Source organism: Actinia tenebrosa, unplaced genomic scaffold (genome assembly GCF_029948245.1).
Source record: "Actinia tenebrosa isolate PJP-AT-01 unplaced genomic scaffold, QUT_ActTen_1.0 PGA_scaffold12__29_contigs__length_12842862, whole genome shotgun sequence".
Taxonomy (NCBI): Eukaryota; Metazoa; Cnidaria; class Anthozoa; order Actiniaria; family Actiniidae; genus Actinia; species Actinia tenebrosa.
Genome location: NW_028292572.1, coordinates 2868707 through 2893125, shown reverse-complemented (window position 1 = coordinate 2893125; position 24419 = coordinate 2868707). Strand labels below are relative to the sequence as shown.

Sequence of the window (24419 nt, the reverse complement as noted above, 5' to 3'; positions counted from 1 at the left end):
CCAATCTTGCTAACTCTGGTCCTATATTTACAAAGAAATTGTTAAATTGGTCAGCTATATCTTTTTTGTCTTTAAAAGTCTGGTTGTTCACAACCAACATTGTAGGAGATACATCCGATTTAGATTTTCTTTTAATTAGATGACCTATGAGTTTCCAGGTTTTTCTCAGATTTGATTTGTTATTTTCAAACTATAGAGCCAAGTAGTTTTTTTCCTGCATTTTATAATATTGTTTTAATAGCCTCCTTATTCATATAAACTTTCTTGGAGGAGAAACAGTGTGTTTTTAATAAATATTTCAGAAAGCAAGCAAAGATTGCTCACATAAATCGGGTAGTTTGCCATATTCAAGTTGTTACACTGTTGTTGTCACACAGTTCCTCCGCGTTTGAAGTCTTCGCTTGGTGAAGCGAAGCACAAACGGCGTCTCACAAACAATCATTACAGATGAATTTCAGAGTTCATATTAAAATAATATTCTAGAGCTACAACATGGAAAATAAATCAAAAGAGCATACCGTATTATCATAGTTTACTATGATATTACTGCAATCTAAATGCAAACGTGATACGTTGACGTGACGCACCACGTTTGCAATACACCCTGGAATATACAGCGAGGTGTCACTTTCGATTTGTCGAATCACCGTCTAATTTACTTCCGAGGTTGAGTTTATTCAACTTTACGTTCGTAATTTCAAAACCTATTCTATAAACAGATGCCTTGAAGATATATTTTGTCTTTCCCGGCGATTGCTGAAATCACTTGAAAAAGCTATCGAAGTAGACATATTTCTTCATTTGTGTAAATAACAAAAGAGTTTGAAACACAAGGTGCGCGTCTCAAAAATAATCCTTAAAGGTTTCTCGTGCCGATAAAGGCATTCCGAAATGTTGATTACGGGCCATGTTGAGAGTGCTTCGTAACAACAGCGTGACTTGATCGCACGAAATGAAAGTTTTGATCGATGAAAATGTCTTAGAATTATGGTTGGATTCCTAATGCATCTGAATGATGTTCTTTAACTCCTAATTCAGCTATATCATGTACTGGAACTAATCATTAATGATAAAATTCAAGAAGTACATCGCTTAACTACAGAGATTTAGTGTTCGCCAGCTTGTAGGTATCGTTTTTAACTCGTGGATACGCGAAGCGTAGAAACGAGTTATTTAAAACCGTAATGATCGTGAAACAACTCCAATAGTGTTCTATTTACATGGGTTCGTAGCGCCATATTATTATCGTTAAACTTCTTGTTAAATAAGTGATAATATAGACTAGGGGAATCATGGTTTACGCTGGGGGCATCATGGTAGTACAGACTGGGGGCGTCATGGTAGTACAGACTCGGGGCGTCATGGTATACGTGGGGGCGTTATGGCTGGGGGCGTCATGACAAGGGGGCGTCATGACGGGTTACTGACCTTTTTGGGTAGGAGTGTTGACAAAAACAAAATAACAACTATAGTGGGAAAAGTCTAATGGATTTCAAGAAAAGAAAGCGTCAGTAAATGACTATTGATTGAGGAAAAGCTTTTTACACAAAAACGATATGGCGTCGCTTGTTGATTGATGTTTCGTGCATAAGGTATTTTGTATTTTTCTCGAACTTTGGCAAGTAAAGAATGATAAAGCTACCCAAAACACACCTTTCATAGATTAGAGTATGGGAAAAAAAGTCATCCGAGTCATAAGCTGGTAGAAACTGACTCGATGTGGTAGCTAAGTGAATGCTGTCCTTGGTCACGTTTAGATCTCCACTTTCACTGATCATATTGTGAAATGATCGCTCCTAATATGCTTCAAAATCATATACAAATGTCTTTCAAGAGGCTATGTTTCTTTTTAACAAGTCTCATTGAAGCTTTGTTTTGGTAATTTTCAATGGTAGCGAAAGGACTTCATGATGGTAGCGAAAGGGCTTTGTGTAGTAGCGAACCGACGGTAGCAAAAGTGTGTGGTAGCGAAACGACCAGTATTCGTTCATTTAAATATGCCAAGATTTTACATGGTGGTTGCACTTGCTTGGCAGGCTTTCAGATTTTCCAGTCTTTCTGAATAGATCTATTTCAGAACCATGCAAGTAATGATCAAAGCAAAAATTCAAGGAGTTTTGCTAAAATCATAAAATTCAAGAGCTTTTCAAGTTTCCTTGAAAACGTGAATTAAATTCAAGGAGTTGTCAAGAAGTTTAAGGAGTAGCACAAACCCTGTATATTAATTGCTATATTTATCGACTTATTTTGCACATTCTTGCCGATTTTTAGAAAAAGTTTAACATTAAAAGTTTATTTTCTCTTAGATTCTTTATTTACGCATGTCCACAGTCTACAATAGTTTATGAAGAAATTAGTGCTAAATATCAAGCAAACTATCTCTAGAACAAGCACAGTGACCCTTAACCTTTTTTTTTCTTGCTCTTCCATACAGGTTAACCGATAATATCTTTCATCAATGAAAGTATGTAAAAAAGTTTAATGTTGGAACATTTGCCCACCAACTTCCTTAAGAAAGAAAAACAATAGTCTGCTTGGGAATTAGCTTAAACATTAATTAGCTTAAATTGCGTTTTCAGTTTCCCAATGCTGTGTATTCTTCACATGGTTTACCATTAATGGGAAATCATTAACCGTTGTTGCTTTTAGAGCAAAAACCACATGTTTTTTTAAATATAAATGCTGTTGTTGTTAACTTGAAGATCATTAATGTTTTATGTACAATTTCCAATTAACATTCAAGTGTCTCGAGTGATAAAACACATTGATGTATTTTACCACAATTGGAATATGCTAAAAAAACATTGATGAGAATATGTGGACCGCATGGCACTAATGAAATACATGAAGATATAGAAATATAGATAAGTTATAGTGCTTGGGAACGAGGTTATTCCGGGCGAAAGCCCTTGGAATTAAATTCGGAAAAATTAATTTCCGACCTCGCTGGGAAGCGAATCATCTAATTCACCCCGGCCTGCTCTCAGTCTGACCTCTAGCTCAGCTGGTAGAGCATCAGTAGTACAATTCCGAAGGTTCCGAGCATCCTCCAAGAAATCTGGCTGGACCGACGCTGTGATCACAGGGTTCCCAACATGCAATAACTATTGTGTTTAGATTAGTGTTGCTGCTTGCCTTACGGCTTTGCAGCAATTTTTGATAGGGCAGAATAATACGCTAATGTCTGAAAAAAGTGTCAAACGTGGTCATTACATTGCTTTTCCTTTCTCATTTCAGTTTTAAAAATGCTTTTTCCTGGTAAATTAATATGCTGTAGTTTGAAAGCCAATATCCTGAAATACTCAACTTTTTTCCCATGCAAACAAAAATTGGTGTTGTTTTCTCAAAGTTAATCCCAAATATATTATACTGTCCATTGTATAGTCCATTGGTAGATATTTTTATGTAGTTTACTAACTTGGCAAATTTATATTTATTAAGGCGACAAAAAACAGCTGAAAAAGAAGATGTTGGCAAGTTAAAGGGAAACACTTTACTATCTGATGATGTTGAAGATATTGCTGGTATCCAGTATAGGCCAAAGACAAGAGAAAGTAAAGCCACTTATGAAGTTTTGCTGACTTTCATCTTAGCAGCCATTGGTGATCAAGTAAGTACTCATCTAGGTACCAGTTTATTAAGAGGTGGGTAAACCTTGGATAAGTTACTATAATTTTTCAACTCAAGAGGAAATAAAAGAAGTTGTGGAGGTGTTGGCATAAATTTGTATTACGTTTGACATGAGGCCTCCACATGACACAGTTCCAGTGGCTTACTTGTGAAATTTGATCATTACTGGCAGCAGAAATTGGCGAATTTGTCTATAGTATTTGACAGTGAATCGCAGTGAATCACACATTTGTTTTCTTACACTCTATTATTTTAATGATCATGCCTGATTTTCCTAGCTTAATAATGAGGTTTTTTCTTGAACACAAGTTGCTTATTTCCCGGTCAGGATACATTAAGATTTAGCTAGTGTCACATGGTCACCTTTCAACCAATCAGAATGTTTGTTATATTGAAAATTTTGTAGCTAAATAACAAAATATTAGTAAAATACGCAGGTTATTATTGAAAATCTTGCGCTCTGATTGGTCGAGAAACTCGCACTATCACATGATAATAACCTCCATCGATAATCCAAAATGGCAGCCAGCCACTTCATTGCTGTTACCAGAAACAAATGCCTATTATCTTTTTTTTTCCTTTTTTTGAAAGAATCACCTGTGTATTTATGCTAAAATAATTATTTGCCTTAGCCTCAGTGAATATCGGAGAATATTCCCCGATATTCACTTGGCTTTCGGCGACATATTATTGAAAAGTATGAATTATTTTCAATTTCCCAATGCTGTGATTTCTTTACATGGTTTAACATTAATGGGAAATGATTAACCATTGTTGCTTTTAGAGCAAAAACCATCTGTTTTTTTAATTCTAAATGCCGTTGTTGTTAACTTGAAGATCATTAATGTTTTATGTACAATTTCCATGAATGTTGTCAAATTAGCAACCACGTGTCTCGATAAAACACAACGTATTTTTACGACAATGGGAATATGTAAAAAAACATTGTTTTTTAAAGATTTTTTCCTGTGAGCCGCATCATAAGCAATTTGATACTTATCCTTCTGAAAGTGAACTATTTTTGAATTTTTTTTAATTAGCCTCGGGATATCCTTTGTGGTGCTGCTGATGAAGTATTGGCTTGTCTTAAAGATGAAAAACTCAAGGTATGTTTGTAATAATATAGTTTTTGTGTCTACTTATTTTAAGAATCTGCTATCCTATTTGGTTGGTATGTACTTTATATATTATTTAAAACACTCGTTAATAATTCATAAGCCTTTGGTCCAATTAGAGCTACCATACACGTCACATGCATGGACCTTTATACCTGATAAAGTCCTCTATTAACATAAAAGTGATTTTATATTAAGACACATGTGGTCATATTCATACTTAAATTAATATTCAAGTGATTCTTTATATAAAGACCACTCAAATACTTTGAGGATGACTTCATCAGGGATGAAGTATGCCTTCAAGTTTAGATGAAGACTTAGAGCCTCATCAAGGTCATAGTCAACCCTAAAAACCTTTGAGTAACGTGCCTATCTTTGCCTTGGCACGCAATATCCAACGTGTGGGAGTTTCTATTGAATCTGGTTGCTCATGCCAGTGAGGTCAAATCTCTATCGAAGTATAAAAATCCATGTTCGTGACGTGTATGGTGGCTCCAGTTGAACCAAAATCTTATAAATTGTTCACGAGTGTCTTAAGCAGTTCAAAAAACTTGTAGATCATGTTTTATCAGGTATAAAACACTCCTACTTGTCTTTTAAACACTACATAAACATCGCTTATGCAACATCCTTGACGATCTGGTTAAAACAAGAATGGGGCACAATGGTTTACCTTGTTACTGTTCAGTGATTCATGTTACCCTTATGCCAATAGCATACCGAAATCCACACCAATAGTATACCCATCTATACCCATGTACACACCCTGTATGCACATGTACACTTTTTATGCATATATTTTATTTAATAGCGAAAAATATAGTTATTTCGAATTTCTGATATTTTACAGCACAAAAAAGTTGGCAAAATTCTCGTGTCCACTCACTCGCTAAGTTTCAGTACCGCGTTCAAGGAGCCTGAAAAATTGTATAGACTTACGTCATCGGGGTGATACACCAATTTTTTTGTGGGTCAAGAGTGCTGTTTTTAAAAGTTTTAAGAAAGTTTTTAAAATGCCGAAATATTGAGCTTTTGCTTATTGTACGAGTGAATCCAACTTGTAAGAATGCGCAAGTCTTTCACTTTTGGAACGTATCACCCCGATGAAGTAATCGCACCAGTCCCCCACACGCGCGGTCCTCATATGAAAAGGCACGTTTTCAAAACTCATTTAAAAATCAGGAATGCATCAATTTCAAAACATTTTTGGATTTTCGCATTTTTATGAATATATCTTCAACTTACATAAGGTCTGTGATTAGGCATTAGGGGCACTTTAAGTTGATACCCCAGTAAGGGTATACTCTAGAATTTTTGAACTTCAGATATTAACATGCCTATAGCAACTACCTTACACCTGTGTTGTTTTAATTTGATTCAGTGCCTTGTGTTTCCCTTCTATTTTAATTACCCTTTGTGTTATGTGTGCTACTTGAATGCCCTACTTTTTATATATCATTATGCATATATAAAAATATTACATTGTACATATTCATTGATGAAGTTTTACTTTGACAATGATCTTTAAAGTGCCACTACAATCAAATGCTGATTTCTTCAGTTTTTACTACTTAAACACATGTACTTTACAAAAGAAGGAAATTGGCATTTTGGTTCAAAAGATATTAAAGTTTCAAGTTTATGCTAATTAGGAGGTTGATGACATCATAATGAGAATATTATTCTCAACTCTCAGTTTCCTTCAACATAAATATTACATCATATCTAAGAGTACTTGATAAATGTCATTCAAACTTTGGATTATACTTGTATATACAGTGAAACCTCTCTAAGACAGACACTCTCGGGACTGGCGCCAAGTACATTATGTAATATGACACCTGATATACAAACTTGCACCATTATGTGAGAATGCACTGTACAAATGATAACAACTCTAATGTGGATTGTTAGCACTTTAATCATTTCTAACAAAGTTTTAAATGTTAAAATAACGTAAATCGTACATAAATTTGTTTACAGCCTTTACTGTACACATAACTGTAGTATGTATATATAAATGTGTAGTCATTCTGAGTTCGGTAAATGAACACTGTATGTGTATGCCATACAGTATTGTGTACAACAATTAAAAATTTCAAGCTTTAAAATACATTTACTTCCTTAGTACTTATTTTTCTACATAATCAAATCACAATTTCTTTCGTTTATTTTTGCAATTTTAATGCTATGAATTACAGTAACGTGTAGATGCCCTGTCCGTTGACCTCTTCAAAGTGTCCGTAGTCCGTCTTGTAGAGGTGTCCATTTTATAGAGAGTTTAAATACAGTCAAATGACCATAAACGGGCAGGGACTTTGGTGTCTGTCTTATCTGGGTGTCCGCTCAGAGAGGTTTCACTGTACTTGTATTCAAAATATGTAACATGAAAATATACAAATTGTGTTTAATAGGACAAAGAAAAACACAAAGAGATCATATCTCTACTAGGCAACATTCCAGACGAGAGGTATGCATTACTGGTAAACCTTGGTAAGAAAATCACAGACTACAGTTTTGATAGGGATCATTCCAACCAGGGTAAGTAGAAAATTGTTTTCAATACATAATTGAATAATATCTATAATTCACAGATATCATACAAACCTGGTTATAAGCCCTGGGCTTATACTCATTCATAAGGGTTTTTTGATAGGTTTGTATTCAAGAGGGGGACTCAGGAGTAAAGAATAATTACTGTACTTTGGCTATGTGTACTACGGGTAGCTAGAATGAGTGTCAAGTGGCAAGACTCTAACTTTGTTTGATCAGTCGTATCGTGTCATGATTGCCAAAGTATATCAAATTTTTTTTATTAAAAAGCTTTACTAATAGGTTTTTTCATGATATTGCAATTCCCTTTGGTAGGGATTCCTGAATTAAATGTGACTATATAAATAGGGGGTTTAGATCTGGAATTTTACAGTAATACATTTGGATAAGGTGCACCAACATTCATTTTCGAACATTAGGTCTGCGCATTTAGTGCAGGAATTAAATATTGTTGTGATAAATGAGTGATAAATTTAATGCTTCAATTTCTTGATGATGTTGATCATAGATGAAATAATTGATGAGACTTATGGAGTTGCTGTACAGTTTGATGAGGAAGAAGAAGTGAGTAGATCTACAAGGAAGAGATTTTGATTGTCTAAAATTATGATAAGTTGAATGATGTATGATTTATATAGCACCTTTTCTATTTATGGACTCAAAGGTGCTTAAAATCAAAAGAGGTGGTTAGTATGAGGTAAAGACACTGAGGGTGGTCACTGCCAAGGTTTTCTTGAGGAATTTTCAGTGCTTCATTTACATTCCTTGGATATTAGTTAATGATTTTGAAGTGTGGAGAGAGGCGACTACAATTTAAAGCTGTCATCCAAGTTCCCTGAAATGGCTGACATATATTTTGCAACCAGTGGCCACCATTTTTAAGAGTGACAGTGATTGAACTCACCACCTCTCCATCAACAGTATGATGCCTAACTAAATGGGTGTTGGTTTCTAATAATTCTAATATTTCTTGATAAAGTCTTTCTCTTTTTCATAATTCTTTTTCTGCTAGTTATAAATACTGTTGTATCTTGAAGGAGGAAAAAGATTTTGATGAAGTTCGAGAATCTGAATCAGATGATGATAATGAGGAAGGAGTTGAAGCAGACACTACTATGACTCTCCAGGGTGGGGTAGGTATAATTCCATTATGGCAAACAAAAACCAGAAACAAATATTAGTTATAGTTAATATATTTATTTACATTTACAAGATTTTCCATAAGTAAGTAACAGTCAATAATAATGTGGTGCCAAATTTTCTAAAAAATATTTGACTACATTTTTTATGGTAACTGAAAAAAATTGAATTGATTTCAGCTCTCAGAATCACAACAAGCTTCTAGTGATACTATACATCCACGTGAGATTGATGCATTCTGGTTACAACGTGAACTCAACAAATATTATGCAGATGCTGAAGCTTCACGGTCAAAAACTGAGGAAGTTCTTGAAATCTTAAAAAGTGCTAGTGATGAGAGGGAACTGGAAAACAAACTAATGTTGCTTCTTGGACATGACAAGTTTTCCTTTATACGACTTTTGCGAAAGAATCGCAACATGGTGCTTTATTGTACTCTTCTAGCAGCAGCACAAAGTGCTAAAGAAAAGAAGGAGATTGAAGAAAAAATGGAGGCTGATCCTGACTTGGCACAGATCCTGCATGCTCTTACTGAGACTGATGAGGGAGATCTGATACAGGTGATAAATGTTTTTATTATTGAACTATTTTATTATTTTTATCTATTTTATGGTTATTTATTTTATGTTTAATTAACTTTACTATCAAGGTCTCAAAATAATGTACAGATGATTAAAGGAAGAAGTAAAAAAAAGAGACCTGGTTGAAGGCAATTTTCACAAGAGAGATGCCTTAAATTTTATTCTTTTTTATCGAGTTGGTAATTTTTTGTTCTTGAAACCCTTTCACTCATATGCTCAGGGTTCATGCAGGTCCTTAAACTCCTTGAAAAGTGCTTGAATTTAAAATGCATTTTCAACTCCTTTGAAACTCATCTGAAACTCCTTGAAAAATAGGAAAACATAGAAAAGTCCTTGAAAAAGTATCGATGAAAAAAACTCAATAAAATGTTTAAAATACATAAGCTGCCATCTTTAGTTATTTGTAGAGATTAATTTTTTGCTACGTCCCTCGGCCCAGAGAAGAATTTCTCCGCGATCCGGAGCTCAAGACAGGTTTCCTTAAAAGCGTAATATTTTGATGCTGTTACATGTATCAAGTTTTTCATAACGTTGTTTTGTTAGTAGATGTCTCGATAAGCTGGCCATTGAGGCCTCCTCATTAGCCGACTTTCGATATTTTGGTGGAGTGATCATTCACTAAGCAATTAAAAACGAGGCTCCGGGGAAATACGTTTCCCAGGAACATTGTCTTGAATAGCTTTGTGCATAATCACTCAACCAAAATATTCATCCCCCATTCAGAGGCCGAGCTAAATCTATCAAAAAATAAAATTGCATAGAAATAATTCACAAAGACTGGTTTTTAAGAACAACTTATACTGAGTCATATTGATAAATCTAAAATGCACCTCAGGGTGCATGTATCTACTCCAAGAAAATTGAGGTTAATATACTAAAACGTACCGATAACCGAAAAAAAGAAATGTTACAAGATTCATCAATACTTAACTCCTTGAAAAAAAACTTTTTTCGTGGAATTCCTGCACGAACCCTGTATACTGTGCCTGAAACTACCAGCAAAAACTTGCACCTTTTTTGAATAATTTCAACTTCAACCATTTTTAGAGTTGGCCTGAATAGCAGTCTCAAATGTTCTCTAAAAAAGAAAACATTGGCATAAAAGTGTTCAAAAATCTAACGAAAGCATATGTTTAAATTTTTTTGAAAAACGAAAATCGGTATTTTTGACATCATTTCAAAAGCTAAAAATCACTCTTTCATATGATTGATTTTCCTTTAAGTTTTTATTTGGACTCCTAGAGTAAAAAAACCCTCACACAGTAAAGTTTAGACCTGGTCTTTACTTTTTTAGCACTTTCTTTCCCTTAAATTATTTCTATTCATTGAGTGATGGTCATTTTCTTGGAGGTATTTCGTCAACTTGATTTTTCGCAAGTTTGGATCACAATGTATCATGGGAAATCCCGGGAATTTTTGACAGGAAATATGGCTGTCCTCATGTTTTTATATTTTTCATAAGTGTTGAGCTACTCAGTCCTACTAAAAAACTATCAGCCTCAAAACAATCTTCGCAAGCCAAATATTTGAAAAAATGTCACCGTAGGTCCTTGCTGTTCATCTATTTGAAGCTCGCAGAATAATTGCAGCAAACTTTCTCAAATGTACCTGGTAGGAATAAACTTTTGATGCTAAAATCTAAAAACCTCAAAATGCTAAGTAGTCTAAGGGTTAAAAGTATCATCTGTCAATCCTTATAATCTTTGTGTGCTTTTGAAATTGAAGCACTCACATGGGGTTGTATTGGTTATTATATTTGCAGGAGGAAAGAGCAAGGAAAGCAGCCAATAGAAAGGCTCGCATTGCTGCAGATTTGGATGCTCTAGAATCAGATCAGGTAAATCATATTCATTGATCTTTTTCACAGGTTCTTCTAATTGGAAACGCAACTTACGATTAATACTACATACCTACATGAACTAATAACTTTAAGATACACCCAATTGCAAGAACTTTGTCATATAAATACAAACAACTGTCAGTGAAAATACGGAGTGCCAAAACAAATCTAGACTTAGAGCATGTTTTGCTTAAAGTACTGAACAATAAAAACATTCCGTGCTAAAAATTTTATTGAGATGGCATTTACATATCTTAGTGAGCAAGTGACACATTTGCATACTCAGACCCCTCACAATAACTCCTTTGTAGGCTTCGCATATCCATAAGTTAAAAATTGTAGGCAGCCTATTCAGTTAAACCTAACAAGACATCATAGTTGTTAACAGAATTATTGGAAGCGTAAACCTTTTTACTTAAACAAGTTATATTATACTGAACATTATATTTGAATGAAAATATTTTCAATTTCATTACTACAGACTAGAGGCAACAGGAAGGTCATTGATTTAGAAGAGCTGCATTTTAAAGATGGAAGTCACTTGATGGCCAATAAGAAATGCCAACTTCCTGATGGCTCATTTAGAAAACAAAGGAAAGGTTATGAAGAGGTTCATGTGCCAGCCCTGAAACCAAAACCATTTGATACTGGAGAGGTAAGCAAACAAGGGTGACTATGTTCCTTGTTGTTTGAAATACTGTTTTAAAACTGGTAACCAAGTCAATGTTTTTAGTGATTGTTGTGCAAAGCTTTCATATTTTTACTTGTTTTTGACAACAAATTTTATTTTATTGGGTAGTTCCAGAAAATATCCATACCCCTACCACGGGCGGCATCGATTTTTTTGCCCCCCTTGCCTTCGGAAATTCCGAAATGGTTCAAGGACCCTGGCCCAAGGAATTCCATATCTGTGTACCCCCCCCGGAATTCCATATCATTATATATTCTCTTAATAGCTTTCTAGACAAAGAAATAATCGCTATTTTCATGCAAGATGAACGAAGACGAACTTAGGTATCAAAGTCGAAAAGCGCATATTACCACGAACTACAAATGAAACTTCACCCAGAGGTCTTAAAACTTCGAAATGATAAGAAAAAAATACATAATTTCATTGTTCTTATCATAACTTATCCTTGATCTTCGACATTTTTCTTTGTTTCCTTGGACAAACAATGCACAAATGAAGCGGAAAAGAACATGCAAATAAACGGGTTTCCGATTGTCGCCATCTTAATTTTCTGATTAACCGCTGATCTTAGTTAATGCAGGCTTTATATAATCAAGAAATACGTCACAGCAAAGAATACATATTCCCTACATAGAGAACAGGCAGTCAAAGCACACAGCTATAGATTTTCCGTAAAAACATTAGAAATAAATACAAAATCATGTTGCTTTTAATTATGGGAAAAAATAATAGGTAAATTTCGGCAGGTGTCCTTGTTTGCAAACACAAAAGGGGACTGGTAGCGAATTCACAATATTACCAAAATCACAGAGGTTCCTACGGTTCCAAGTAGGAGTTTTAGGTATTTCAAGGAGTTAAAGGTACGTCAAAGCAGATTTATTATGTTTTCTTTATGTTATTTACATTGAACTATGGTGTAAAATGTTTGAAATGGATAATTTTTTAATCAATTAGCAACAATATTATTGAATCTTAGGTTTTTGAGTCGTGTTTATACCTACGAAGCGATCGCAAGACTTCGAAGATCAGCTGGTTCATCCGCTCTTTTCACGTAGATATTTCAAAATCAATTCTCCCACCATCCTTTGAAATAATTTTCCAGACCAAGATACCCCCCTTTCCTTCGGAATTCCTGGTCTAAGAAACCCCCTCTCTCCTTCGGAATTCCAAAATGCTGCCCGTGGTAGGGGTATGGATATTTTCTGGAACTACCCATTGCACATACATTAGTCACTTGCCCAGTTCTTTTCGGTGAGGATTAACCCAAGGTGTCAAATTTCTGCACAAGTTTTTTATGTTGTGCAGAGCCAAATCCTTGGAACAAAAACAGTTAGCCATCAGAGCATTTTAAAATCAATAATGCGATTTGATTTGTATTCTGATGAGTGATACATATTAACGATGGCTGTGACATGCTCTTACTGTTTTTTTTAAGAGCAAAAAATCAATTCATAGATTACATTACTCTTAGCGAAGGTGGCGACTGTCTACAAAGATAAAATAAGTTGATGATATATAGATAAAGTTAAAGCAAATGATTACGTGCTGTGTACAGTTTTAAGTTGGCTTGCCTTAGATTTTTAGGGCTCACCTAGTGACGTTTAATCGGCTGTAGCTCCCATCCCAGAGCTCCCTTTTGCTAGAGTTTTCTACACTTCCCTTGGTATGAAATGATCAAACTTTCTAAAAAAAGAACTTTTATCAAAAGCCACTAGGCGAGTGCCGAAAGGACTAAGGTGAGCTACTTTAATATTGTTCAACACCAAATGGATGAAACCAAAATGCTCAATTTTTTTCCATGGGGGTTCCCAGACTATGACAAAAGTTGGGGCCTCATAGTCTCAGAATGGTGGGTAGATTGAGCAAAAACAAAGGCATTAAAACTTATTGTTTACAAACACTTGAAATAAAACTCAATCTAGAGAAATGTGTTTGCCATATCTTTCCCCTATCCTTGAACTATTACTTTGTGGAAATTTTTCAAATCCCCCCCCCAAGTTAACTACAGACTTTGAAATTTTGCCAGCAATAGCTTTTACATCTTCTTTCCAGCAAAGATTTTCATCAATAAGTGTACATGTTAATACTAGTAAAACTATATCATTGACCGTTCTCCATTCATTTCCTACACACACTCCTAGGTTAACTCTGAAACATATTTTTATATTTGTTTGTTGCAGCAATTGACTCCAATAACATCCTTGCCAAAGTACGTCCAGCCAGCATTTGAAGGATACCCAACACTTAACCGAATACAGAGTCGTCTATGTAACACTGCACTCAACACTGATGAAAATATTCTTCTCTGTGCCCCTACTGGTGCTGGGAAAACAAATGTGGCATTGCTCACTATACTTCGGGAGATAGGCAAACACATCAACCTGGATGGCACCATTAACACTGAGGAGTTTAAGATCATTTACATTGCACCCATGAGATCACTAGTACAGGAAATGGTTGGCAACTTTTCAAAGGTATTTGTATTTTTACCATATACACATTCACTAAGCAGTTACGTTACAGGTCAATTTTGTTACAGGTCGGTTTGTTACATTGTATGATCAGTTCATTACATGTGTATGGTCATTTTGCCACCTTCAATGCCATTGTGTTTATGCAAATATTCTGCTGAACCTGTCCTGAAGTTAACCTTGTGGAAATTCTGAGAGCGTTGCTGCCAACCAATATTGAGTTAATTATCTCTTATGGGGTGAACTCTTTAGGTACACCTCATTTTGAAAGGCATTTTCTCAAAATTTCTCCAATCTAGATAAAGCTCTGGTCTATTGATGTAAGAAGTTAGAAGTAAAGACTTGCAGCCATTTAAAAGAAAATGTCAAACGTGTGCTTTTAGCAAAACTCATATTTGAGGTCTACAATGACCATTAGTAATAATTCTTTATTCCATGAGTTTTTAAGATATGATGCTGATTTTTGGTATTCATCATTCGCAACACTTGGAAATAGATATGTGAAAAGTTCAATGCAATCTACTCGATGGAAATTGTTCTACAGCACAATATTTTATTTGCTTCAAATTTTGGGTCAAATTTTCAGGCAGCATCAGCTTTTTTTCTGCCCTTGACTTTCAATCCCTAGTGCCAAGCGATTCCAAAGGAATTTTTTAGTAAATGGAGCTGGCAGTCACTCTCTGGGGCAGAGGCCAAGTATACTATGCCCAGGTTTAACTGTGAGACAAATTTGATAAATAAAATGTCCTTTGAAATTGCTTGGCACTTATTGATCATGATAGGATAGTATGGTGTGTGTTTGCATGAACTGGGACAGATTTTTTAAAATAAATATAGCTGACAGGCATTTAGTGTTTTGAAATCCTTGATCAGTTGTTAGTTATTTAGACACTTCATTCAATTTTCTTACACCATTTCATTGCAAAAAAAAATTTTTTACAATGGATTAATTTCATTTTCATTCAATTTCCTCCATATTTATGTTTTTAAAAAAACTATTTTACCCTGATCATTCATAAAACATGAATCTCACTCAGGTCGGTACGCATCAGATAGACTTGTTGTTTCACTTCTTGATCAACTGCATACAAAGTGTTTGTAACACTGTAATTTTGTTCCATTGTAAAAATACTTTGAAACATTGTATCATCCTATCATCGTATTATTGTTTGTAATATTATTTCATCACTTGAATATAGACATATACCGAAACGACCATAAACATAAAATGAACCAACCTAAAATCATACAACAAAATTAAGCAAGTAAAATACAACTGGTATTCATGCATTCTCATAATTATTCAACTAGACGTAGCATAATTGCTCAGCATTTGGCTTCCATTGATGGATCAAAGTAGAAGATCTAGATATCCAGAGTTATTTGATTTGCACAATTTTAAAAAATGTGTGAATATTCTCACTAATATGACTTTTCTAAAAATGCTTTTGTAGAGGCTTAGTACTTATGGGATAACTGTGTCTGAGCTTACTGGTGACCATAACCTGAACAAGGAGCAAATTAATAGCACCCAGATCATTGTATGTACTCCAGAGAAATGGGATATTATAACCAGAAAAAGTGGTGACCGCACCTACACACAGCTTGTTAGGCTTATTATCATTGATGAAATCCACCTGCTTCATGATGACCGGGGTCCTGTACTGGAGTCTCTAGTGGCCAGAACCATACGTCAAATTGAAGCAACCCAGGAACTGGTGAGACTGGTTGGTCTTAGTGCAACATTACCCAACTATGAAGATGTTGCAACTTTCATGCGTGTAAATCCAGCAAAGGGCTTGTTCTTTTTTGATAACAGCTTTAGACCTGTTCCATTAGAGCAGCAATATATTGGTATCACTGAGAAAAAGCCTGTCAAGAGAATGCAGGTATAGTATGTTTGTCAATACCAGCTGAGCAGTGAATTTTGTTTTAGCCAATCAACACTTGTTTAGCTGTTTTGCTGCCGGCCCTCAATTCCCAGGCTACTGTAGCCTAACTTTTGGTTAATTATTTATTTATTTATCCTTTGACTAAAATATAATATATGTGCATATTAAAAAAATTTTTAAAAACCAGAAAATATGGAAAGGAAGAATGAAAACAATTTCACTTTACTGCCACATTTGCTTTATTCTTTTAAGCTCCAAAAATTCTCAGGGTCGGTCATTTTGTCCACTCATGCTTTGTGCACCGCTTTCACTGCTCAGCTGGTTCTTCATTGTGTTTGATGTTAAACAATCACAATTTTTTAACCCTTTGACTCTAGTTCAGTTCCTTTCTGTCTAGTTTGGTCCTTTCTGGGTTTTCCCCCCTTCCTTCCTTGTCTGTCCGTACAGTGGATACTGATTCATGTGCTACAGCCATAGGTATTTTTTAAATTTTTGGAAAAAATCCCTAGACAATATTGGGGGTTTTCATGTACTTTTTTTGCTAGTAGTTATTTCCCACTCGCATTGCTTTATAAATATATACCCCGTCTTTCCATTTTCAACTGTTTTGATACACTAAGGAGTATGCTTGTATTCCACCCATAAAATGATTACATCACCCTTAGTATACCTTCATGGTGATTGGTTCATCATTAATTCCTTTTGTTAAATCAGTTTACAATTTGTAAACCTAGGACTGAAATGTTCCTTATGAGTGATATTAAGGGTGAGACCTTTGTTGTAAAATTATATTGAAAATATAAAAAAGAAATAGTTTCATATTGAAAAGTTTAAAGTTTTATTATGAAAATTGGTAAATCCAAACCTAGTTTTTGAATCAACAAGATTGGCAGAACCAGAAAAAAATATCACTATTAATATTTTCTGACATTTGAGATCTAGCATGTCACTCAAAAAAAATTCAATAAACAAATTTTAGATTTCAAACTTTAGAGCTCAGTTATCCAAGGGCTCAAACATCGTCACTGTAACAATCTTAGTCAGTTTCACATCGCATCTTTTCTGTAACAATTGTTCGTGAAGCAACATTGTTGACAGGCTTTGTGTAGCACAAACACAGCAATTTTACAAAAATGGCTGCGATTACCTGGTTTGATATGTTGGTCAAACATTTGCCAGTTGATAAAAAGTCGTAAGGAGTCGCAAACAGAGCAGCCAAGTTGACCAGCCAGTAAGTGGGACTAAGGATAACATCGGCTATCCTCGCCATGCGCCGCTAGCTGTGCATGGGATCCAAAAGAAGTTTTACAACCCTTACACTGGGATGAACTTTATGTCAGTTATATCGTATGTCATATAACTATATTTTTCGCTAGTTAAATAGGATATGAAGTATATCTGGGTAAACTGGACGGCATAGTGTCTGCTGCTTATAAATATGCAGTAGACACAAAAAACCACCAGAACAAAAAAGTTGATTTTGATATTTTGTAGAAAAATGTGAAGCCTACTCAGTATGAACTTAAAGGCAATCTTCCAATGTCTTCGAGTTTCTGGTAAATATCCTTTAACTAGAGACTTGAACTTGGGTAGGTTAAGGATCAGAGATACAAAAAATGATTTTCAAAGTAAAAGAAGATATTTATCTTAAATGCATAACACAACATTTCATCATTGACTAAAGCTTATATCTTTAGTCTTAGTGGTCCTCTATACCAGCTCTTTGAATCAGGTGTCCCTAGTCCATGAATACCTTTTATAGTGAAGAACTTTATTTTTCAAGTACTATTAACTACATCTGAAGAATTCCAATGAAATAAATTTAGTTAAAATCTAAAATATAGATTTTAATTGTCCGTGTTGAGCAAGCAATAGTTGATTGTACTTCGAATATTTTATGATTTTAAAATGGAAAATCTAGCATGGCCAAACTTCAAATTCAATGGCCATTTGCAGTTCTTATTTACAACTTACAGATGTTAATGAATGATGTCAAAGTTTTAAGCTTATCTCTGTTGTTCTGACCTTACATTTGACTAAAATGTAAACATGACCTGCATAAATTTGTTTCACAATTGTCGGCTTTTGTACCAAAAATAAAGATAGTATATCTCGATAACCATCATGTTGACCTCCTTCAAAAACTTGAATTTTTGATATTTTAATGTTGATCAATATTTTACAGAGCTCAAACTTTAAAATTAAACTAGTTAATTATGACATATGGGTGTCATATTGGGCTTTCTCTGTTTCAAAATGGCAGCATAAAATACAAAAGTTGACTCCAAAAGCTGTCAACAAGCATAAGAAAAGCATGGGGAACCCAATCTCTAAAATGTGCAACTAGTATCTATAAAAATAGGATATATAAGCAGCTGAGAGGAAATGATAGACAGGATATTCAATAGTCACTAGCTTAGGAGGGGTTTGACAGGATTCTAAAGGCCCTGTTACACAATGAAAATTTTAGCTAAAACTTGCAATGGTGTTGTGAGACAAATTTCACAGGGTTAGACAGTGCAATTTTGTTCTTGAACTTGTTCCTGACACAGCAGGGCCTTAACCATTCACCTCTGGAAGACTCCTCACCTAGTTATGGTCACTGAAATTGAAAATGCCCATATTCAGTTAAAAACTCATTAAATAAATTGAGTTGAGTTTTTTTTTTTTTTTTTTCCCACGAAAAACTTGATGTCATTAATTTTATAAATAAAAATTCCTGAAGTTCAATTCCTCAAAGCCATGTTGGGTAAAAATGACCTCAAAATTGGTATGGTTGCTGTAGTTTCTAAATTACAAGTCAGATATTCATCAAACTTGGCAAGAACATCAGGGTTGTCCAGACGGATTAAGATGAATAGTTTTTAGCGTTACTTGTATGGGTACGGGTTTTCATATAATTTGAGCTTGATCCATACTTTGTAAAATATGTGCTTTTAGACGCTTCTTGAGATAACCAACATGGTTTTGAAACTGTATCCTGATTGGTCACAGCAGTCAAAAGTTTTAGAAAATTTAAATTTAATAGTTTTTCCGCCAAAAAAATTGGTGGGAAAAAAGATTTAAAAAGCATTGATAAAAACTATCATTCATCTTTTGAATTCATAACAATATCGCACTAAAGGTTCTACATAAACTAAACTAGTAATGATCTAAGATAGTATCTTTTTTGACTTTTGAATTTTGAAGCCCAAGCGCTATACGATTAAGGCAGGAAAAAATGCTTATGTCATTATGACGTCACATGAATTTTAAATTGCCTATAAAAGTTAACCCAATAAGATTCTTTTAGATGTTTTTGAGTAGCAACACTGCTTTAGCACTAAGTAACAGTTATGCTAGGAGAAGTCAATCGTTCCACAACATTTAAAATTTTAAAAATTCAAGATGACGTCAAATTGGTTGATACCACAAAATCCTTTAATGAGAGATAGATAGAGATAGATGCTTTATTAATCATACGTAGCAGCCAAAAGGCTGAATTGCGTATTAAATACAAAATTAATAATGATATCAAAATATAGATATATATACAAATTTAAATAATTATGTTAATATTTGATAAAATATAAAATCTAAAATTATGTACAAGCAAGATTGAGAAATATAAGATTGGCTAAATTGAATCAAAAATAAGACTTGATGATAGCACAATTAGTTTTCACTTTAGGGACATCAAAAGGTTCTTGCATGTCTTAAAGTGTATCTGGTGGCTTTATGTAATGGTGGGAGTAAATAATGTAGTCTGTGGTTCATATCATTAAGAATGTTGTTAAAAAAAGCATTACATAAGTTACGATGATTTTCATTTAGTGAGAGTAAATCCATGCGAGAAAGTGCTGTGTTTTTTATCCTCACAGATGACCAATGAAGTGGTTTATGAGAAAGTTATAGAACATGCTGGAAAAAACCAAGTGCTTGTTTTTGTGCATTCTCGAAAAGAAACTGCAAAGACTGCAAAGGCGGTGAGGGAAATGTGTTTAGAAAGAGATTCGCTTGGGATGTTCTTGAGGGAGGACTCGGCAAGTACTGAGGTTTTGAGGTAAGAAGAAATTGATTTTAATGACTTGATAATTATTTTGCCTTTACGTCTTTAAGGACCTTTTGTTGAATTTTGTTATTAGTAAGATTCAGCTGACTCTATAAATACCTAAAACTCTATATTCCCATTATCTTGTTTAAAGATCAGAAGCAGAGCAAGCAAAGAATCCTGATTTAAAAGACCTGTTGCCCTATGGCTTTGCTATCCATCATGCAGGCATGTCAAGGGTAGACAGGACACTTGTAGAAGATTTGTTTGCCGACAAACACGTTCAAGTGTTAGTGTCAACAGCAACCTTAGCATGGGGTGTCAACCTTCCAGCACACACTGTCATTATCAAGGGGACACAGGTAATTAATAAACAATCCTAGTCAACTACAATGCACTGCACGCTGGAAACAATGCTATGCAATGCACCATTTTCTCTGCAACAAATTTAAGGTAGATATTGAAAACTTGCGATGTCTAACAGTTGGATGACCAAAAACTCATAATGTCACAAAGAGAATATCTGTAAAAAATTCAACCTACTTGCTGTAGAATAAAAGGAAGCTTTGACAATTTGATGACTTGGCATAGTGAATTTGCAGAAATTTTGCTCCACCAGTGCACAGAAGAGCATCAAGAAGGATGTAAGGAAACGATGTAAACAACATAATTATATAGGTGCACAGTGCATTGCAGTTGATTATGATTCTTTAACTTCTTTCCTGGTATTAGCAAAAAATCATTGAAAGGCAAAAAGACCCTTGAATTTTATCTTTAAAATGTAAAATTTTCCAATTTTTTTAAATTGAATGTTACTTGCAAGTATAGCAGAAATACAAAATTCATTCATTTACCATTTAAATTAGTGCAAGCCACATATCTGTGGAATAATGCTAACTAATTAGTACAAAATAACACCAATAAAACAATTGAAAACAAAAGAAATATGTTTAGTGCTATTTAGTTGTGCTATCTAACGGATATTTGGTTTGCACACAGGGAGTCCACAGCCACAATGTTTAAAATAAAATCTTTTGAGCATTTAATTAATGCTGTTTCACATGTTTTTAAAAAAGTATAATTATTTACATCCTCACACAGCGGCATTTCCTTTGTGTTCCTTTAATGGGGTTAGCATTATTATTAGCTTGAACGCTAATCCAATTAAGGTTTTGAACCTTTGTTCTTTGTTTATTCAAACTTTGTGGAGTTATCAGTAGTGTCACTGATCAAAATGCTTGTAATCTTCCTTGAAAAGTAGGGTGTTACGCACTAAATAGCCCTTTTAACGAACCTCAGAAATTGTGCAAAAAAAAAAAAAAGGCTTTGGTGGTATCATAATAGACTTTGGTCATTTTAACAGGTTTACAGCCCAGAAAAAGGCCGTTGGGTGGAGCTGGGTGCCCTTGACATTCTTCAGATGCTGGGACGTGCTGGGCGTCCACAATATGATTCAAAGGGTGAAGGTATTCTCATTACAAGCCATGGAGAACTACAGTATTATCTTTCTCTTATGAACCAACAGGTATGGATTTGTTTGACAGCCAATCTTTCATAATTTTCAAAAGCTCCTGTCATCAGCTCAACTCCTACTCCAAGTCATGCACAAACAGTTTCCATTTTCACATTTTATTTATTTCAAAGGCCACAATTTGTACAATTTGTGTACAATTTGTACATTGGCACATGGCCAAAGAAAATACATTCAATCAAAATCTTATAAATCAAGATCTTATAATATATATGATAAATAGTTATATTATTGGCCTCTAAATTGGAAGCACTCGTGCGCATATTTGCAAACGAGGCTTTGGATTTTTTCTGGAGGGTTAAACAAATTCTGGACAAAATAATTTTCACTCTTTTTTTTTTTAAATTCATTAAATTTCTGCTTTCCATGACATCAAAAATATTCTTTCTCAGACTCTCACAGCACAGACATTTCACCAGGAAGTGTCGCTCGTCCTCTATTTCCCTAAGTTCACACCTAGTACATATTCGAATGTAAAATATCTCCCATCTTTTAAATCCCTACCTCCCCCCCCCCCCCCCCCCCCCACCCAAAAAAGAGATGTATCTTAAGGTTGACTACGCCATTGATTCCACTTAAAACTACTTTATTTTTACTTGGCAAATATTGATTTATGTAATTTATTTAGCTTGCTATAAACTTTTTTTTGCCCTGATTATAAATTTGAATGCCAGTTTTTTTGAGCAACAGTCATTTTGATTCAGAGTTGTTTCAATCCACCCATTTACACATTTGATCAATATATATATGCATTCGATCCACACAATATACTTTCAATCCACGTATGTAAATAAAGCAAAAACAAGTCCTATATGCTTCTTATATGCAAAATGTAACAGAGTATTGTTAAAAAAGTTGTCATGAGTACTGACTTAAAGATTATGATCAAAAAAGAAATTGAAACTATGCGTGTTGACTATGAGTTTGCCTGGGCATGATGATTACGATGGTGTCAAAGAAACAAACGCCATCAATTTTTCTTCTTGGCCATCTGCTATAAGTAACTCATGTATAAGAATTGATTGAGACCGAACTAAATTTCTTCTTGTTTCAATTTAGTTACCTGTAGAAAGTCAGTTTATCTCCAAACTTGCTGACAATCTCAATGCTGAAATAGTGTTAGGTTCTGTACAGAATGCTAAAGAGGCAGTGCGCTGGCTTGGTAAGGAGACAATACCTCATCATTATGATATTATTGTTAAAGTATTACTGATAAGTGCAACACAATATTTTGATGAGTAGAAAATATTTCCAAGCAACATTAATCATGATCCATGTACTGTATAAAATAAATCTAATTATTTTTAGTATGTAGTCATTCAAGCACTTTCACGCTAATCATGGACTTTTCTTCACTCACACACACTAGCTACCACGTGACTACATTCAATATTATATGCACACAACGCTCAACTTACTTTTAGATTTGTTTAATGAATCAATTGATACAATTTAGCATAATAGAGATTTTGCACCATCACAAGCTGGCACCCGTAAAACATCTTGGACTGCCTGTGGTTAGATGGCAGAACGATAAAATCCCTTTGCTCTTGGGAATTGAATTCTTTCTCATGTTAGACTGTGAACAGTCCCTCGTTTCCCTCCAGACTCAGTCAAGTGGTTTTTTTCCGGTCTCGGACACGTGGGGAATGGGGGCGACTTTAAAGCAGCATGCTGGGAGAGGAAAAGTAGGGACTATGGACAACACGCAGAGAAATGATTTACAAACCTCTTATTCGCACCTGTCAATAACTCATCACTTTTGGCTTCGGTCAGTCTGGGAAATGTTTACTTTTATATTGACAAAAAATACCTTTTTTGTTGTATTATGAAGTTTGAACTGCTGTAAAATTATTTTCATCCATATGAATTTGTGATATTATAGAAACATCATCTAAATAAACATAAATAATGATTGGAGCCAAACAAGACCAAGACCCAAAGCAATCAAGTATGAATGTGAGAGATTTTGAAAACCACATAAATATCAGTTTAAAAGAACTTATTATATGGCAAGGTAATTTCACACACTATGATTGGTCAATTTGCGGTCCATAACTTACGGTACAGACCGAAAAATGAAATTGTTCACTGAGTGTACGTACTTATGATATTTTAAAACATTCAAATCTTTATCAAAAAAATATATTTCTGGATGAAAATCGTCGGAAAACCTTCAATAAATAATTAAAAATAACTGAAAGTCACTGGCATTTAATGTAAAACTTATCAAACAAGCAACAACTCTTTCATACAAGCGAAACTCTTTCGATCAAGGCTCTACACGGCACTAGTTGAGCGATTTTGTACGACTAGAAAAAACTAGAAAAACTAACTATGCTAAAGCTAAAACTACGAACTAAAGGGTGGTGAACAGCGGCTAATTCTAAGATAGGTTTACCGTAGAATTAACGTAAATTTGTTATTTCAGTGAGCTAACAACATCCAGTTTGAACTTATCTGAATCGATCGGGTGAAGAAGCCAGTAGTTTCTTTCGTAAACGTTTTAAGCAGTTTTCTAGGCTCATCCGCTCTTGAAGTATGTCCATATTTCAGTAATATTTCACCCCCACTTGAATTTGAATGTATTTTTAGACAGGAGAGTTGGCAGTACCTTTTTTAATTGAGTCGAAAGTGTGCCTTCTTCATGACTTCAGCCATTGTGCATATGGCGGCCTGCTTCAAACAGTCAAAACGTTGAAAATTGACGAAAACTATCCATGTTCAGCTAGCCGTAATTTTTCAAAGCTTCTCATTCATTTCTGGAGACAGTTTTTGAGTTTTTTTCTCAATAAAAGGCAGGAAAACAAGCGGAAGGCTGTAGTATTTTTCATCTTGGTTGTGAATATCTTGAAGTTTGAAGTACGACAGTTTTCTTCTCAATCTCATGCTGAGTTCTTGAGGTCTTCTTTTGATGCCTTTTTTGCTTCGCATTTATATGT

The 24419-nt window shown here is 34.5% G+C and overlaps 1 protein-coding gene across 1 annotated transcript in view; it reads left to right on the top strand.

Annotated features, from left to right (window-relative positions):
* The window catches only part of LOC116302199 (U5 small nuclear ribonucleoprotein 200 kDa helicase), a 72010-nt gene that overhangs the window by 9128 nt on the left and 38463 nt on the right, over window positions 1-24419 (top strand). Inside the window, exons 3-16 of the mRNA XM_089027897.1 lie at window positions 3442-3610; window positions 4671-4736; window positions 7163-7289; window positions 7810-7865; window positions 8339-8434; window positions 8621-9001; window positions 10785-10859; window positions 11344-11517; window positions 13734-14027; window positions 15479-15913; window positions 19777-19958; window positions 20101-20308; window positions 21310-21471; window positions 22537-22639. Of these exons, the coding sequence (XP_088884023.1) occupies window positions 3442-3610; window positions 4671-4736; window positions 7163-7289; window positions 7810-7865; window positions 8339-8434; window positions 8621-9001; window positions 10785-10859; window positions 11344-11517; window positions 13734-14027; window positions 15479-15913; window positions 19777-19958; window positions 20101-20308; window positions 21310-21471; window positions 22537-22639 (2528 nt within the window). The remainder of the gene's footprint in view (window positions 1-3441; window positions 3611-4670; window positions 4737-7162; window positions 7290-7809; window positions 7866-8338; window positions 8435-8620; window positions 9002-10784; window positions 10860-11343; window positions 11518-13733; window positions 14028-15478; window positions 15914-19776; window positions 19959-20100; window positions 20309-21309; window positions 21472-22536; window positions 22640-24419) is intronic.